The sequence below is a fragment of the Peromyscus leucopus genome, chromosome 3 (genome assembly GCF_004664715.2).
Source record: "Peromyscus leucopus breed LL Stock chromosome 3, UCI_PerLeu_2.1, whole genome shotgun sequence".
NCBI lineage: Eukaryota > Metazoa > Chordata > Mammalia > Rodentia > Cricetidae > Peromyscus > Peromyscus leucopus.
In genome coordinates, this window is record NC_051065.1 from 59,472,358 (window position 1) to 59,491,863 (window position 19,506).

The 19,506-nt window shown below is 43.3% G+C and overlaps 1 protein-coding gene across 1 annotated transcript in view; it reads right to left on the reverse strand.

The window, feature by feature from the left end:
- Snd1 (staphylococcal nuclease and tudor domain containing 1) overlaps positions 1-19,506 on the reverse strand; it is a 432,108-nt gene that overhangs the window by 173,293 nt on the left and 239,309 nt on the right. The window contains exons 11-12 of the mRNA XM_028866246.2: positions 18,817-18,927; positions 905-977 (exon numbers count right to left, since the gene is read on the reverse strand). Of these exons, the coding sequence (XP_028722079.1) occupies positions 905-977; positions 18,817-18,927 (184 nt within the window). The remainder of the gene's footprint in view (positions 1-904; positions 978-18,816; positions 18,928-19,506) is intronic.

Below are 19,506 nucleotides of genomic sequence, written 5' to 3' on the forward strand. Positions count from 1 at the left end.
CCTTTAGCTCATGGTGCAATATGGTCCTCCTCACCTACGGCACACACCAATGCCCTGCTTAGCCATTTGTGAGCAGTGTGAAAAGAACATGCTGGGGACCTTCCCTGGTCGCCAGAGTGACCAGCATCATTCACCTCCTCTAACTGCTATCACTTCTCTTCATAGAAGATGGCACTATAGTTTTTTCTTCCCCACTTGGATGCTCCCCCCCCCCCAATAATTGTTACAGTCAGAGTGCCTACAGCAGTTCCCAGACATACTGGGCACTCACTAAGCATCTGTGGGGAGAAATCCTCAACACGCAGGGCACTGCTCAGTCAGAAGAATCTGAAACAGGCATGGGTAAGTCTACACTGGAAAAAATTGCTAGGACACAGCCTTTTGGGGGTTTAGAAGTATTCATCCCCGGTTCTTCTACATATTGTCCTTATTTACTATTTCTTAGCACAGTCACATAGACCTCCATTCTGTCCAGCTGATAGGCAAGCTGCAAGAAAGAACTCATTTAAAAGTCACAAGTAATTCCTAGACTTTCTCTCATAGCTACACTTGACCTTTACCATGAAGAATTCTCATTCACAGAATAAAATAGGTTTAAAAAACCCAGGAGCTAATTTTACTTCAATACGACAGGGAAGTATAAAGTATCTTCTAAACTCACAACAGTTAAAAACAGGAGCAACAGCTCAGGTGAAGAAATAGAGTGGAGGTTTTAAATCATCCTTTTCCTTAATGTAAACCAGAGTCGCTACACGTGCCTTAAAATACCCTGGAAAAAGGAACATTTAGGGCCTGAAAAGCACCGAACTACAGAAAACACTTAAGTGGAGTCCTTTAGTGAGTACTAAGCACACAGGCTCTTGGAGGCTCTGAGCTCACAGCGGGATTCCAGGGCACAACTCACCCCAGAAATGTCAGCAACTCGGTGGATGGGCACTTCCTTCTTGCTGTGCAGTCCTTTGCCATTCTTAATAGCTCTGTAAGGGCAGAAGAGAAACCCATTAAGATAGAAACCACACCAGGAGAGAGTCGGAGGCAGGGGAGGGGAGAGGAGCAGGGCTGCTGACATAAATGTGCCACTACACAAACCCCATCTACATCGCGGAGCAGACAGCCTGTGAGGAGCAGGCGCTGACAGGGCAGTGGAAGGTGCTCTTTTCCCCAGCCCAGTTACCAGCATTTGCTGCCAGTTTCAACTAGCTGTGCCTGGTAATCAGAGAGCTCCCTCACTTGTTTCCAAATTAAAGGCATTGTTCTGGACACAAAGGAAGAATCAGTTGGAAGCGCACACTCCTAAGAAGCACAAGTAATAATGTTTCAGTGCTTAATCACACGAAACATTTTAAATGCAAAATATGTAGCTAGTGTTCCAATTCTAATGGAAATAAGTTCCTCCCAGGTAAAAAGATAAGTTGCCTGGAATGAAGCAATATTGTACAGAAAAGCCATTTAAGACTGGGGAAAAATTAGCGAGTGCTATATAACGGATACTAAGCTTTGTTCTGATTAGTTGTGGGGTGGAAACAGCAGGATTTCGCAGGGAACTCTGAAATTCACGTATCTGGCCATGGGTTGGTTGGTACCAATCTCCCATCTCTTAACTACCCAGCACTACTGGGCAAGGTTACTTACTGGTGGAACAGGAAAAAGCCACAGTGTTGAGCTGGTTGGTTAAGTCATTAAGCCCTTCTACTACTTAGAGAAGGCACATGTGAGTACTGATAGCTTCAGACCTGCACAGCAAAGGTTCAGGGCTCCCTACTCCAGCCTTTGTAGGGTTTCTGGGTTCGAAAGAAAACATGGAGAAAGTTGCTGGAGCAGGACCAGGGTTGTGCATGGACACTTGGTTACACTTCCTCCTCTGGTCTGCATTTAAGGGGTGGCAATATCTCCCTAAACAGGTTATTCTTGGGGTCACCTAATCTCAACAAACCAAATCAGGGAGGACCTGCTCAGCAACACCTGGAATGGCCATGCTTCTCACCTGTAGCTGGTGCTTTGACAATTCAGTAATCCTCTCCGCCATTCCAGGCAATCTGTCACTCACAACTGCTTGAAATGCTTTTCAAAAACAACACACTCAGGCTTTCCTTTTGTGTGTGCTGTTTCCACCAGTGAACAGTTTCTGAGGGAGACTCTTAAGTGGTATAGATTCCTGTAAGGGAGTGGTACAGTGCCTGGAAGTTTACATAGGGGAATTCATGGTGGTGTAGTTGTTTTTGCATGGCTCCTGTACATAACGTCAATAAGTTCATGGGTTCACCAAGATGGACTTATGCAACATTCTTTCTGGGATTTGTGGATATCCTCCATATCTGGAGTGAACAGATACCTATTTTTAAAAAAATACACTCATGTATTTGTATGAGCAATGTGTATGCACACCTTCAGAGGTTAAAGGGCTACTTGGGTAGTAGGTTTTGTTCCTTCCACCATGTGGGTCCAGGGGACAGAACCCGGGTAGGTCATCATGTTACAGCAAAGAATGGGATCTACCTCTAGATATGCCTGTCTCATCCCAAGAGACTTAATTCAGTCAGGCAGGTCAAGGACCTGGCTAGGGAACCACCCCTAGAGAGGCAGGTTCACATTAAGATAAAGTACTTTTTCTTTCCGATATTCCCATCTTGTAGTGCAGTCCCTAGGAGCTGCCAAGGGCTTTGGCAGGGTCTGTTTGCCCTCCTGACTCAGAAAGAATTAACTATTTCTTCTTTCTTTTGCTTTTGGATGCTGGCCAGAGCCGACACAGGCTTTGGAACTCTTCTCGTTCTTTGGGTTTCTTTATTCTTTTTGTAGAGTTACAATCCCTGCCACTGGGCCGACCTCTTGGGCTTATCTTTTCCATTCGCCTCCTCTGGGCAGCTGAAGAATTACAGTTTTCCTATAGTGTGTATTTTCTTTTAAACCCTAGTAAATTCTGTTTGAATCTGTTCTTAATTTTTTCATTAAAGAGACCAAGAACCCAAGAGTAGACATCCAATTTCCTCCATATCATATGGTGGGTCAGACGGAACTCCCCAAGATTTCTCTTACTATTTCTTTCCTCTGGTTAAACCTTTTAATTGGTGGAGAGAACAAACCTGCTGCTACAGACCTAGAAAGAATCCATCAGGTTTGGTGCCAAGCACCTTTCCCGGCCATCACACCACTCTACATGTTTCCTCATGCCCCTCACCCCCGGAAGTCACATGAGCCAGTCTATGTCTACTCTATACTAAGGATAAGGATGTGTTACTCAAAAGAAAGCATTTCAAAGTTCTTTGTGTGCCAAAATTACTCTTGAGTTGGAATCAATTGCAAATGGATAGGGGTACTTCCCATCACCACTGGTCTGCTACTTTTCAGGATCCTGTTGACGGCCACTGACAAGGACTGACTGTCAAGGATGGACTGCTGCTCCCAGTTCTTAGGATTTGCAACTAACAGAACAACAAGCTTAGACAGAAACCAGTGGCTGGAAGCCACAGATGAGGTGCTTCTGTTCCCTAAATCCCCATTTCCACTACCTTTCCTGTCACCAACAGACTCTCTGGATTTGGCCCCTCGGGAATCAGTCTTCAGAAGGCCTGGCAAACTGACTCCCACCTGGACATACCTCACCCCTACAAGCCAAGACAATGAGGCCTCTGAGCACCAGGGGCCTGAATTTGTCTCTTTCCCAAGAAGAACCTTCAAAATAATAAAATACGCCTCTGAAAAGGTAAGTTCATGTCAAAAGGCTGCTGATCTGGTAGCGTTTCCTGGAATGGACAACAACTCATATACATGAAGAAAAATGCACCGAGTAAATTAGAAAGCCAGGCAAGGGCAGTGAGGCATGGTAAGTTACAATTGTGCCCCAGATTTCTTTCTGTGGCCCCAGATCTGGGACTTAACCAAGGTGAAACATTCAGCTACCAAAGAGAAAACAGAAAATGTGGACAACAATGTAGTAAGTAGTAACATTGAAAACAAGAGTTCTTTAAAATTAAGTCCTAATACTGCTTTTCTTTAAAAATTAAGCAAACAAGATGTGTTCTGCTTTGTTCCTAAAAGGTGCTGATACTTCCTTGCATCCAGGCATTCATTTTGAAAAATCCTCAGATAGGTTGTTTTATGCTTAAGATATGATGGTTAAATTAGATCAATTTCTAGCACGTTCAAAAGGTAACAATGAAGGTGAACTATAACATCAGGCCTGCTTTCCATTATCTAGAGAATACTACTTTTTGTAATCAAGCCTACACAAGACCATACACACTTACTACACTGTATTATCCCTGCACAAACAGAAAACACTCAAGCTTAATGTTCCCAGACCAACATGGTTGTCAATTTCTGTCCGGTGCCAGCTAAACACAATTAATTGGAATTCTTGACAGCATAACCAGTTCCCAAAAGTTCAAATTATTATTCATATGGATATTTATTTGTACTTACATAAAAAGACCAATAATAGAGGTATAGTATGCATCAATAGAAGCAAGAACTTTTCCACATAGAACACCATATTCTAAGTAAGATCTCTGTTTAATCTATGAAGCTGGTACTAACTGGGCCACCAGGACAAATCTCCATTCACAAACAAATAAACAAACAAACAAATGCAAACCATAACAAGCCCACACTCACTTAAAAACATCCAACAACCCTGACATTGCTCTTTGTGTTCGTTTTTAACAACGAGAAGGAAACTATAATTCACAGGGGTTAATTAACTATTCAGGTATTGCTACCCCGAAGGCACATGGGACTCAAGCCACAAAGCAAGAGAGATTTGTAAGAAATGAATACAAGGACTCACTTTGAGTTTCATTTGCTGAGCAGAGTCACTTTGGTTCTTGTTCACTTACTTCTGCAAAAATGACCCACCATGAGCCACCTCTAGCAAGTTCCCTTCACCTATCGTAGGGTTGCCCTACAGACGGGGGACATGTGGTAGAATAAGAATTTGGGGGAACTGGTCTGGGTTAGGGCCAAACCTACATTCTTTGCAAAGCAGTAAATATCCTTATTTCAGGTCTTTAAGGACACACCCCAGGACAACTATAAACACTGTATATATGAGATCAAGAAGAGCCAGGCTCTGCTGAGTGTACTGCCCTGATGTCACTGCTCAGCATTGCTCTTCCTGGTCAGCTCAGACAACCCTCGTTCCGGGGCAGAGCTCCAAGAATACTGTGGACTACATACTGTGTATTACATACATAGGTGAGTAAGAGGTATATGTGCATCCAGAGACACCTGAGTGACAGCACAATGACACCATCCCCACATGGCCTTGCCCTGAAGACCACAAGAACAGCTCGAATTTCCTTTCACTAGGCAATGGATGAAAGTCTTGACTTCTCAACATCTTCCTCTGCCTCTGCTTAATAGCTATAGCCCTACAAAGGAAGGCTGGGATTGAGATGAGCCAGGAGAAGGGAAGCAGTAGGGCAGAACAGCCTGTTCCTCTCAGAAGCTTCATTCTCTGAGAAGCAGCAGTTCAAAGCCAGAAAAACCAGCAGTGTCAAGAATGGATACAGCTGCCACTGGCCAGGAAGAGCTGGTATATAGCCAGATACAAGAAAGGGGGTGATGGGGCAGAAGGGGATGAAAACAGCTTTCTACCTTTCTCCCCAGCCCAGTAAGACAGTTTGGTGCTACGGTGTGGAAGATAATCTCCGTCCAGGTCACTGGAACAGTCTCTGTCTAAGAGTAAGATGCAGGCTCCACACACATTGGAGCTGTGGTCCTACCACTCCAAGGTGAAACCAGGCACCTTGCAAAAACAGATGAGAGCTGTGACAGCAACCCCGTCCACAGCACCTGGGCACACCAGAAACAGGACCTCACTCACCTTCAGTGAGCAGGAACAAAGTCTACTCTTAGGGTCTGTGCTCTCTAGCATATAAAATTTCTAGGGATGAGCTCCCACCAGGCAGAAGTTGGTACTGCAGAATGAATCTAAACTGGACCAACCAACAGGCCCATCCTATGGAAATTACTGTATTATCAATTCAGGGATGGCAGGTTGTTATTCTGAACTAATATTTTTTGTTAAATTACAAATTTTTCAATAAATTTAAAGCATTTATTGAAATCATAAAACGGTTGCAGCACAGTGAATTCTTACCATGTGTGCACAAGAGCTTCAGCAAGGGCACTAGAGATACCCATCGCCTGAGGGACAGGAAATGACTCATAATTATTTCAATGAATTTTCCTAGAGAGGAGTAGCCTTCTGTAGGTTTGTAAAGGGACTGCTTTCATACATAAAAAGATCTAAAGACAATACCATAATGGAAAGTAAAAATGGCCTAGGATAGAAAGGATAAGTAGCAGGGAGATGATGGACAAGAAAGGACACCGTGCCAGAAGTCAGGAATGCTTGAACGTAACTCAGCATCTGCATTTTCCCTTGAACTTCTGGTATTTCTGGTCATTGGGTAACAAGAGGCCTCTCAGTTCTCCTTGTCTTAGCTGCTACATGCAGCACTTTCTTCTTTCTTCATAGTGCTCACTCTGCCCTTTTGTAACCCTCTGGGTTCAGGGTCCAGCCCAAGACAACTACACAAATATTTAATAAATTCATCAGCCATTTTTGATGATGGATATTAACTTGGATTCCATATTGCATACTACCATCATGACTTCTATTTCATCACTTGACTCCTCTGCTTTGATTCCAGAAAGGCCAAGAGGAAACTGGATGGAAATTCTTTTTTTGTTATTAATGATAGCAATGGCAACCAAACCCAGGACCTCATGTATGCTAGCAAGTGACATACCGTAAGCTAATGTACTCTTACCATCAAGGAGAAATTTTTATTCTCACAATTTACTTTCATAGGCACCTACCGTGTAGTCCCAATTATATCTTTCTATAATTTCAAACCCCAGCCTTTAACCCAATTAACTCCATTTCCTCTTATCTACTGTACATACGAGCTTTGTTTCTCTTCCATCTCATCTGACCTTCCAGGTTCTTCACTATAAAATGAAAAGAGTAGTCACATACTTGGGAGCTAAGGAGATGGCTCAGTGGTTAAGACCATTTATTGCTCTTGAAGGAAATCAGAGTTCAGATTCCAGCACTCAAGTCAAGTGGCTCAAAACAACCTATAACTCTAGCTCCAGGGGATCCAACATCCTCTTCTGGCCTCTGAGGGCAACCCATGCATGTGTATATACATGTGTATATACATATAAGCAGATTAAAAAAAATCAATATAAAAATAAGAGTTGTCATTTATCTGCAGCAAGTCTTAAAAACAGATGTCACAGCTAAGTGAGATGTCTCATGCCTATAATGCTAGCACATGGGAGGAGGCAGCAGGAGATTTAGGGAGTTCAAGGCCCATCCTTGGCTACGCGGTAAGTTTGAGGCCAGCCTAGGCTACATGAACATATGCTATAAATAACAACAACAAAATAACAAACAAACAAAAAAAAAACCCTGTAGTGGGTGGCTGTTTGAGCACCACCCTCAGTGGGGTAGCAGATAGCTGAATAAATTGCTTTGATCATTAAGCAGGGTCCATGATTGCTAGCAATATAATCCCATTAAATTTCTGTTTAAAAACAAGAAAAAAGCTGCTATGTCAGTTATTTTTAAGCTAAAGCTAGGTTTTGGGATCAGGTAGTTTCTATGAACTTCTCTGAAACTGTAGTAAAATTGTGTGTGTGTGTGTGTGTGTGTGTGTGTGTGTGTGTGTGTGTGTGTGTGTAACTGCTAAGTTTAGTATGGAGCTGTAACTGGCAACAAACAAATCTGCATTGCTTCCTGTTCTAGTCTTCCTTCCTAAGGCTAAACTGCAGGCCCTCTGAGGGTTACTTAGGATAACGTTTTTTAATGTTTGATACAGCACTTGACACAGATCTGCCCTTTCATTATTACAGAAACACAGGTTAAAGTGTGCCTAGCAACGCTGAGCAAATAAATGCTTTTTGTTTGTCTGTTTTTTGTTTCTCTGTATAACCCTTGCTGTTCTGGAACTTGCTCTATAGACCAGGCTGGCCTTGAACTCAGAGAGATCCACCTGCCTCTGCCTCCCATGTGCTGAGATTAAAGGTGTGTGCCACCACAGCCTGGCAATAAATGTCTTTGTAGAATGTTGAAATCACTTCAAATTACAGACATGGATAGTGCTGAAGTTACTGAAGGGCAACTATTTGAGGCTTGCTGGCTCCGCGGGATGCAGTGTCCTGACCCAAGCTCTAGGGTAGAGTACTATCTCTCCCTCATACCCCAGGGCACTGGGTGAGCAGAAGTCTGCACAGCAGGGAGGGGGCACAGAGCTCAGACCACTGTAAACAACAAACAGACTGACCCAATTGTAATGATAAATAACTTAGAAGAAGTAAAAATAATCTCAACATAAAGGTTACAAATCAGAACAAAGAGAACAAAAAGCACTAGCCCTCCAACACCTCTCACTGCTTGGGGGCCACAGTGATGAAATATGGTGCTTCAGCATGAACTAAACACAGATTTATGAAACATAGTCACAATAAACAATCCCTTTGGCCTTTCTGCTGGTTCCTGGGTCCTGCAATTCAGAAATGAGGCAGACCAGACCCAGGTGCAGAATGGCAGGTGTGTGTGTGTTTGGGGGGTGCGGGGAGGAGAACCACTAAGATTATGCAGCTGCATTTTCAACAAAAATGAGTATTACTGATAAGATAGACAGAAAAGATGGAGAGCACACAGACTGGCAATGAGGAAATTGAGTCCTACGGTCTAGAGAGGTGGGCGAACTAATGAGTCAGTAGATATTATGAGGCAGTGAAGCAAATAACAAAGAACTCCAGGTCATCCTCTCATCTAAAACTAATAAGGAGAGAAATGAAGGCACATGCTCTTGTGTCTGCAGAGAGGAAAGAGGGAGAGGAGGGATTACGAGCTCACGGCAGAGGGATGGATGTGCAGTTGCTGAAGACAAGCAAATGCTACTGGTCCCAGATTAGGATCAAAGGAGTATTATTGCTAGGTAGGAATAAATGGTCATCAGGAATCAAAAAGGCTCAGAAAGCAGATTACTTAAAAGTGCCTTAGTGACACTGCTTTATAGTTTTTGCTGTCCTGATTACAAAGCCCATCATAAAAAATAGGAAACAATGATTCATAATTCTATGGTAATGTCTTCTGAGTGCTAATACACATATATCTTCCCATTTATACTTAAAAAAAATGGTACCACTGTGGATAAAGTTTTGTGGGCTCATAATTTTTTTCCATAACAAATGGCTAAAAGAACACTTCCCTATGCCATTGACTTCTTTACTTCATTTTTAATGGTTCTACAGTAAATCCATCTCATGGATCCATGGTTCATCATTTAATCAATCCTCTATTGCTAGATATTTCCATGAATAGATTATATTCATTATTATAAATAATGCCACAAGGAACAACTTATTCCTAAGATAAATTCAGAGGCATGGAGTCACTGCTATGGCACAGAGTGAGGAGGAAGTGATGTATCTTTGTACCTCCCTTCCCCAGAGGAAACTGGATAGAATACAGTGGCCTCTATGGACACCGGTGGAAAAACTCTAGATTCAAGTGATTCTTACATGCAGCAGCTCACTCCTCAAATGTATCTTTGCTTTTGCAGCTATTTACTTATTCATCTAAATCAACTATGTATTGTAAATTCTTGCATTTATCACAATAAACTTGATAAAGTATGTTGCTTAACAGACACAGGGCAGTTATAGAAGTTTTTATATTACTTTAAAAAAATTACGTCTGGTGCTGGAGAGATGGCTCAGTGGTTAAGAGCACCGACTGCTCTTCCAGAGGTCCTGAGTTCAATTCCCAGAAACCACATGGTGGTTCACAACCACTTGTAATGAGACCTGGTGCCCTCTTCTGGCCTATAGGGATATGTGCAGGCAGAACACTGTATACATAATCAATAAATAAATCTTAAAAAAGAACTAAAAAAATATTTTAAAAAATTACGTCTACTTATTTATTATGCAGGGGGACTGAAAGGTAGTTCTATTCTCTTCCCACTATGTAGTCCAGCAAGTATCTTTACCCAGTGAGCCATCTCACCAGTCCAGTTTTAGAAAAATGTAATGTGTCTTTTGACTTGAGTGAAAAGCAACACATCTTTAGCACAGGTTTTAGAAAATGCTTTTCCAATGTAAGCTATGCTGACTTGAACCTGCTGGCATTCTCTGGAAGTTCGGCTCTCTGAAATCGATGCAAAAGCAGGAGGAATGGGAAGTAATCCTTCTCAATTTCTGGGTCCAAAGCAGGAGGGGAACAGAGGCAGCTTAAGATAAAATAGAAATGCACGAGGGAGGTTACTAGAAATTGAGATGCAAAGAAGCAGGCCAATGAAAGAAAGCTATGAAGTGGATTCACAAGCAGCTGTAAAATACTGTGCATTGATGGATCAATGTTTAATTACCCAAGTTATCAGCCTTCTAAGAGATTTTCAAGGGTTATAACCACGTAGGCTAGGGATATACCTAGTACAATCTCAGCTCTCAGAAGCACTATGCCACCTAGCATAGACTGCAGAGGAGCTGAACCAAGCAAGCATCTGGGCACTGCCGACTACTCTACATTAGTCAATAGCACTGGAGGTTGCTCAGAAGCAACAGGACTGAGGAGCCCCAAGCTGCATATGAAGGAGACCAGAGTCAAGAAGAAGAAAGGAGAGTCAAGCATGCAGAGGAATTTAAGCTTGTCTGCTCCCTGCCTTGTTCGCTTTGCTTATAACCATGGTTACAATTGCTAAAGTAATGAAGATGAAATCTGCCATAAAAGGTCACATAATGGGATTTGCTTTACAGTGGTCAGGAATTGTTTACAGCTGTGTTCCTCAATCGGTTATCACTTCACTGTTACAGTTTATTTCAGATTAAAATTGTATTCAGCATATGATGATGATCTTCAAATGTGTCAATGTTCTCTGGAAGGACCAAGAACTCCACTAAGAGGACAAGAAGAAGGGAAACAATGGACAAGCTGCTCTGAAGAGACCAGCTGCATGTGCTGAAAGAATGGTGACTGTGATCAGATGGTCCAGAAAGGCGAGTCTGGAACAATGTCCTCCGAAGGAATACAATCAGCACAGACTAATGACTGCAGGAAATATTATGTAAGACGTGCTCATTAGCAGCTTAGTATCTGACCATGACTGGCAGAACTCTCCACAAACCTGGCACCCAGGGGAGCAAACGAAGTGAAGGGGCTCCAACTTAGCCCCCTGGCCCTCAGTCACCTCAGAGCTTGCATCAGAACCAGGGGAGGGAAGGAAGAGAAGAGGATGGAGGGAGTGAACAGATCCTCTTAATATCCTAAAGGAGAAAATTCATTGGAAATGGAGGCATTATACAGCTCTCCAGAAGTGGCCATTTGTGCTGCCTTAAATGCAGATTGATTACTGCTATTTGGATGTTGAGTGCATCATCTTTTCTGAAGAAAGGGAAAAAGCTAAATTTCCCCACATTCAGCTGTGTCTTCAAATCACTTCCCCATACCAGCTCTTTTAATGCATTTTCCTGTTATCAAATCCACTTGCAATAGCTGATCCACCCTACTCCCCAACAGTGAACCCCCTCCCCCAAGTCCCCACCATGTGCTGAAGCCAATTAGCAATCTCATGACTGTAACACCAAACTGCAATCCAAAAATAGGGTTGGGGGGGGGCACCTCCAGAGTTAAAAAGAAAGGAAGCCAGAAAACTGTTTCAGAGAAAGTCCACTCTCCCTTCTCAGTGTTGGTTTCCAACCTGCTCTGGTATGAGGTAATACAGCTGGAGGAAGAGGCCCGACAATTATTTCTCTACCTCTGCTTTCTATGATGCTCACACGAAAAGCCAGAGAAGTACCCTGGTGTTACAGGAACTGGAGAATGATTAGGGAAGAGAAAAGCTTCAGGTAAAAGCTGTTTTTAACACTGTTCAGTAGTTCCTGGTTTATTTAAAGAGAATTTTCACTTGTTGAGGTCATTAGATTCAAAGTGAGAAATCTTGGTTTATTTAAAGCTGGACCATTAAACTATGGAGAAGGTAAGAACATAGGCTGAAGTTAAGAACAGAAAAGATGGATTTCAAGGAGACACCCTCATGGGAAAATTTAACAGAAATTAGAGATGGGATAGAAATAGATGTAAGGCAAGCATTGTTAGTAATAAATAGGATAAAAAAGGAGGGGCTAAGAAAACAGGCGAGAATGGAAAAGAAACAGGAAAAATGGCAATATCTAGAGATACTACTCAAATTATGTAATGTCCATCCTTCTGAGATTACATGCTTTGTAAAGGGTTGAATCTATTCTCTCTTTTGTTCGTCACTATTATTCTCAATGCCTGTGACCCAGAATATACTTAAGGAAAAAAAGAGACGACAGAGGAGAAATGAATGCAAAACCATCACATGCAAGACAAAGCAAGATCTGCTTCCTTGGAGTTTGGATTAACGCATGCTATCTATATCTTAGGATAGAACATAGCAGTTCTAACATTTCAAAATATACAAATATTTGCAGGGAACACACATTCAATTTCCACACTAATTTTCTTATGGGCTGTCCAGTGATGAAATTTGCTGCTTTTTCAGCTCAAGATCTTTAACAACCGGAAATACGTCATACAAGTACATTGCCTTCTTTTGTTACTAAGTCATGATGTTTACATTGCTGTCTGTCTATTTACTATTTATTTATTGCACGTGTATGTATGCGTGTGTGCGTGCGTGCGTGTGTGTGTGTGTGTGTGTGTGCGCGTGTGTGTGTGTGTGTGTGTGTGTGTGTGTGTGTGTGCGCTGTTGTAGGGGGATCAAAGGACAACTCTTAGGAGTTTCCCTTTTCACTGTTGAGGCAGGGTGTTTCCTGTTTCTATGTTGCACAGCTGCATACTCCAGGCTGGGTGCCCATAGGCTTTTGGGTGACTCCCAGTTTCTAACTTCCATCTTGAGTATGAGTGCTAGGATTGCAAATGTCTCCATTATATCAGTCTTTTAAAATGTGGGTTCTGGGTATTCAATTCAGGCCTTCAAGCTTGCTCAGCCAGAGTTTTTGGTCCTCTGAGGCGCCTTGCTGGCTCCATTTTGTCTTGGTTTTATGGTGCTGAGTATTGACTTTGAATCCTGTGCATACTAGAAATGGGCTCTACCACTGAGCTACACCCTCATCCTCCAAAGGTGTATTCTATTCTGTTCCTAAAACCAGTAAGCGGAGGACAGAACAACTGAAGATACAGCATGGAGGACTTCACCTTTTTTATTCCTTTTGTTTTTAGAGGCATGACTTTTTCCTACTTCTTGAAAGTTTCTAGAAAACTCCCTTCAGGGGAGCAGCTCTGACTGAGTAGGTGTAGAACAAGGGCATTTCTCTCCCAGTGGCCCTGAAAAGACTTCGAGAGACTTACAATATGCATTCACTAAGTGATGGCTATCAATGCGAGGATACTGGGAAGACCACCAGGAGTCACCTGATGAGAGCTGTATCCTTCCTAATAATGCCCACTGAAATTGGCTTAGCAAAGGAAGAGTCATCAAGCATACAACCTTTGATCCGACACTGATAGCAATGTTAGTACAGTTTCCTAGAGTTTCAGGTAGAGAAGCCTACAACTTCCCGTTGTACTGCCAATCATACTGAAAAAAGCAAGAGGCTGGTGCCTGTGGGGTTTGGAGACTGGAGAGAAAGAACTCAGCAAGGCAGGAGCACTTGTTTTTTGTTGTTCTAAAGAGAGAGTTTGCTCAATCAGAAAAATGAGTTCTTGAGGGAGCCATGCAGAGCAGAGAGAAAGGCAGGTTTATGCTTGCCTCTCAGAGACTAAGGACAGCGCCAGGTTCCCAAGCTTGCAGTGTGCCATGAAGAGATGGAATATACATGAAAAGATATGGGAAGGCCTGTCACCCTAACTTCATCTCATATGTCCAAAATGAATCTCAACTCATTTCAATCTGTTCAGATGCTAGATTGCTCAGTACAATTGTTTTCCCACAGTCAAGCTGGGGCATCGATTTTTTTTTTTTTGATATATACACCTATCCTTGAAATCACAAAATCTGAAATGAAAAAGTACCTTAAATGAATAAAGCCCTAACTTCTGTTTTTCTGCAATAACCTACAGACTCTAATAGATTCCAGACATAATTAAAATACTAGGTTGTAAGCTATGCATGATAGTACATGCCTTTAACCCCAGCAGTTGAGAGATACTACATAGTAGGACTGTCTTCCTTTGTTGTCATTGCTTTGTTTGTTTTGTGAGATAGGGTCTATGTAGATCAGGGTGGCTTTGAACTTTCATTCCTCCTGCTTAAGACACTCAACTGCTAGGCCTACAGGCACATTACTGTTTAGAATATTATAGTTCTAAAGAAAGAGCTGGTTAGCTACAGGAGAGAGAACACACATTAATGTTATTCCCAATTGTACAGACCCAAAGAAAGCATGGCACCAGCCAGGCTTTGATCTGACTCCAGGTATTACCAGCTGGTCTTAAATGTGAATAACATGTTCACTAAAAGCCCACATGGAAAAGTAGGTGTGGTGGCCCACGCCTGTAACCCCAGCACTCTACAGATGGAAATAGGCAGACCTCCACATCTGGCCACCCTCGGCGAGTCTGAAGCCAGCCTATGCTACAAGATCAACAAGAAAAACCCACAGTAAAGGCATCTCCCATGGGGATGAAAATCTCATGTTGGCCTTTGCAAAATCAAACTGGATGTGTTACAGCAAATAGAGGGGATGGAATATGAGACATTTTTATAGCACTGTCAGGAGAAATGCTTTGGGGTAGGGGCTTGGAAATACTTCAAAAGAAGGTAACAGGTACTTCCTCCAGGAGTCAGAAGCTCTGGCTAAAGTTTAGAATCCTAGTCCAGACTAGCACAGCAAACCAACGTGGGAGTTAAACATTAGAACCATCCAGACAACAACTGATTATGGGTCGCTCCCTAGGGGTCCATGTGATGCCTCAAAAAGGGAAACAAATCCAGATGTGTCTCGGTGAACCATGGGTCAAGTGCACCTAAATAATTTCTGTAAAGAATTCCAAGGACAAGCAACTTGGAGCTGTCAAACTCTGGGACAAAAATCAAGGGTTTCTCAATAGAGCCCAGGAAAGAAACAAGACCAGAGAATACCCCACGAAATGCCAAAACCTTATCTTTCCTGCACACAAGGTGACGAGGGAGGAGGTGGCTGATGACAGACACCTGAGCTAGAAAGGATGGCTACCTTTGGGGAATTAACAGGCTTATTTATTCTTTAAACAAAGAGATGTGGCTTCCTTTAGATGGGCCAGGCATTTGAGACATAATGAGGGTTGCCCATAAGCAGACAAGCAGCTGAATAAAGGCTGCTCAAAGGGTCAGCAAGCTGAAGAGAGAGCAAAAGAGAGCTTGTTTCAAGCAAGCAGGTTGATATACTGGAACACAACTGGCTGACTGACTGAACAGTGGTGTCCATCCTTCCCCTTCTTCTCACCCGAGCACCCAGTGAGTGCCTAAGTATCACCCCTTGAGCTCCTATCAGAAGACAGCCTGAGAAGGACTGCTAGATCATAAGCACTTGCAGAGGAAGAGTAGGAGCTGCAGAGAGAGCCAGGAGAAAGCTCATCAACTCCTAGGCAGGCAGCTGTACTGACCCGAGAAGTCAGAGAAGTTAACAGGCTGCCCTTTTCCCAAAGCTTACAATGTTTCTCTAAAAGGATTACTGGCCAAGCAGCACACTGGAAAGCAAAGTCAATGGAAGAGCATGCTGTGCCACTGCCGATCCCACCAGCGATAACCCAAGAAGAGCAGATAACCAAGGTCAGGGGCTAGGAAATCTGTGGCCATCGACACCACTGCAGGAAGAGACTAATGAAAATGACAGCCTTGTAGGAACCTGAAGAGCTTCAGAGTGGATGACTGACAGGGATGCAGCAGATGTTACTAATTTGGCCTTTGCTAAAGTGTTAGATATAGTAGCTCAAGACATTTTCCTTGGGAAATTAATTCAAACTGGTTTGGTTCAGTACACAATCACTGAAGATTAAAAAGTGGCTGAAGGAATGATAAACAAAAGACAGTCTATGTTGGGAGAGACTTGAGGTCAACACCAAAGCCTTTCTTGTTGAGGGGTTCTATTCATGGCCCAGCAAAGGAGTAAACAACTCACTAATGAGATCTGCAGAGGACTCTAAGCTGGGAGGTAGAGAAACCTAATCGACAGGGCACCAAATCACACAGCAGAGTTCAACTGGAAACAAGAAGCTAATCCATCTAGGGAAAAACAGCCCTAAACTTGGATAATATTCAACAGACAGGCAGGACGCGGGACAGAAGCAGCATGTACAAAGAGCTCTGACAAGCTGTGAGTTAGTAACAGAGGCAAAGATGGGGACATAGAGAAGGTGTCATGGGGGAGGAAGGGTGAACTGATGGCAAGCTAAAATAAAACAGTGTCAGCAGATAGGTGATTTGGGAAGAGACTGGCTTGATCGTTTGGAAAACAAGTCCACTCTACACAAGAATCTTTCTGAATGGCTATAAACCCACCATCACTACCTAGCGGGAATCCTGGTCTTTCTTGACTCTCCTTTTTTACCTGGCTGGGGGTTAGCATCTAGGAGATGGCCTTGGGCCATCATCCTAGGGATCACTGACAATGGTGCTCCAAAGGAAAAGCCACTCCAGCTCATCTCAGTTGTTCTTCCTAATCCTTTATAGGGCCTGTACTGCCTTCAGGCAATGCCTCCTGGCCTTGGGGAAGTGGTTAATTCCTCTCCATTTACTCAACCAGCAACTGTGCAAGGACCTAGAAGCCAATTTTTCCACCATCAGTCTGAAAGTAATGGCTCAACACAATTATCCCTAGGTAGCTCACTGCTTTAGCAAGCAAGCATCTTGTTACATTACTTCAGCACAAAATCTGCACTAAAGAGGCTTGTTTTCTTCTTAAAACCCAAATCTCCCCCAAATTTCCTTATATATGTATACTCATTAAACACCACTCAACAATCCTCACACTGTGGCTATTTCTAACAGTGTAATAAGAGCTGACTCCAGCTTCCCTTTCCTAAGCTCCTTTGCAGATTATTTCCATGCCCACCTGCCTGTTAGAATTAGGCATTCACTTGCAGCACGGTGAACTCAGACCTAGAAATATGGTCATATATCCATCCCACCATTCTGCTTGGTGGTCCTTACACTGTAAATGCCTCACTTGCTCTTCAAGATGCTATCAGATCAGAACGGCCAAGCTGCCCATTGGCCCACCCCACGAATTCCACCCATTTGGTGAAGGTCTGTTTCCTGAAGGGGCTAGCCTGTATAGTATTAAGAAAAGTGTAGCCGGGCGGTGGTGGCGCACGCCTTTAATCCCAGCACTCGGGAGGCAGAGGCAGGTGGATCTTTGTGAGTTCGAGGCCAGCCTGGGCTACCAAGTGAGTTTCAGGAAAGGCGCAAAGCTACACAGAGAAACCCTGTCTCGAAAAACCAAAAAAAAAAGAAAAGTGTACCCACACTTCCATCATGGTGTTTGTGAGCCCACTGTATTCATAGAAGACTGGGAGAGATGCCCACCTATCTCTGAGAAACATCTTTAAATCTATACCACATTATTACTGTATTACTATTATTTGAGACAGAGTCAATGTATAACCAAAGCTGGCTTAGAACTTGCTGTAAAGCCCAGGCTGGAACTCAAGATTCTCTTGCCTCAGCCTACCAAGTTATAGGCACAGAGAGCCTTATTTTTAATGGTTACTACTAAGAATCATACCAAAGATATGAAACAATTCATTTTTAGGCTGGACAACTGAGAAACGCCTACAAGAAAGAATCAGAAAAGTCACAACAGGCTGAGTTCTCCACTGGCATTCTGTGTGACACTCTATCGGGATGTGACATAGCATTAGAGGTAAATGAAGGGTATGAGGACAATGTTCTATGCCAAAGAGCAAGAGAACTTATCTCAATGACAAGGTGTGAAACCAAAATTAGGTAATATGTGCCCAACTCAAGCCTTCTCTAATGCAATGCACAATCTCACAATGACCAAATTTTTTAACTCATAGGTCCTGGAGGCCATGGAAGAACTGCTGAGTGTGGTAAAGCCATGCAACCACTCGGATACAATGGAGATAGTTTGTGGAGTCTACACAGACTGCTGAGATATCCACATGAGTTCAGCAGAAAAAGTTCAGTTCTTACTGCTTCCCAAGAAGTTTGAAAACCATGGAACTACCAGCTCCATCGACTAAAGTCTCTCTGAGTAGGAGCCTTGAGGCATGTCAATGGCAAGAAACCCAGCTGAGCACTACTCTTCCCTCAGGGGTAACCAGCCATAGGGATGAAGGACAAAAGGAAAATGTCACAGGGCTTCTCAAATGCTCTCTTGCCAGCTGTCAGAGGGGTTTGAAACCAAAACTCATTTCCTAATAAATGTTTTCATTTCCTCTGAACACGACAAAAGGTCTAGAGGTGATAAATGGGAGAGGCGAAAGGGGAGAGGAAGGGAGGGGAAGCCTCTGAAGGAAAGCACAGAGCCAAATGCATTGCACACGTAAGCTGGGCTTCCACGATAGTCCAGGAATGGTGATGATCATCAGACATGAGGTGCTCACTCACATCCAGGCTTCCTTCCTTTTACAATGTCAACTAAGAGTGGCCATATTCTGTATGCTACCGACTGGGGAGGAGAGGCATGGAGGCCTAAGTTTTATCAAAGCTTTAAACAAGCTTTCTTGTTTTCCACTGGCAAAACCTGGACTACAGAAGTGATTTCAGCTCTAGCTGTATATCATTTCCAATCAGGCAGAGGCCCAGAGTGACACAGAAGAGAAGGGCTGCTACAGCTCTCAATATGTTTAGTAATCTCTCCACTTACCTGGCCTCTGCGGCCAGCAGCTCGTCATAGTGTGAGGATCTCTGGTCATCATCCTGCCGGTATCTGATCACTGTGGCTAGGCCTTTGCTGACAAGAGCCTCAGCAATGTTTCTGCAACAGAAAAGAGAGGTCAGTGAACACCGGGGCTGCACATGGGACTCAGCAAACAGAAATAGTAGGGGCACCTGGAGGGCACAAGGCATTCTGGCAGGAGGAGGGGGAGGCTGAGCATGTTAAGACTAGTGTGCTGCTAAGCTGGAATCCAAATAGAACGGAACCAAGATCCTCCAGCTCAGCATTTTTCTCGCTAGTAGCATCAGATCTACATCAATCCAAATATAAAACCAGCAGAAACTATCCGTAAGAAGCCCACATTAGGCTGGGCTATTTACAGAATGTTATAAAAAAGCCACTACCCTGAAGAAAATCTGCTCTAAACTATCAAGCACACAAGATAAAAAATGAGCACATCCAAGCACGACCTCCATTTCTCAGTCTCCTTCTCAGCCCATAGGAAAAGCTAGAAGATGCCTAGTTGTGCTTCCACAGTGTTGCAAACACTGGCGGAACAAGACAGTCAACACGCTTCTCTTCTCACAGCTCCCAACAGGAGATCTTCCACCTTCAGGAGGCTTGGAGAAGAGCCAGGAATGAACTGGGCCGAGGGAACGGCAGAAAATAGGCATTCTG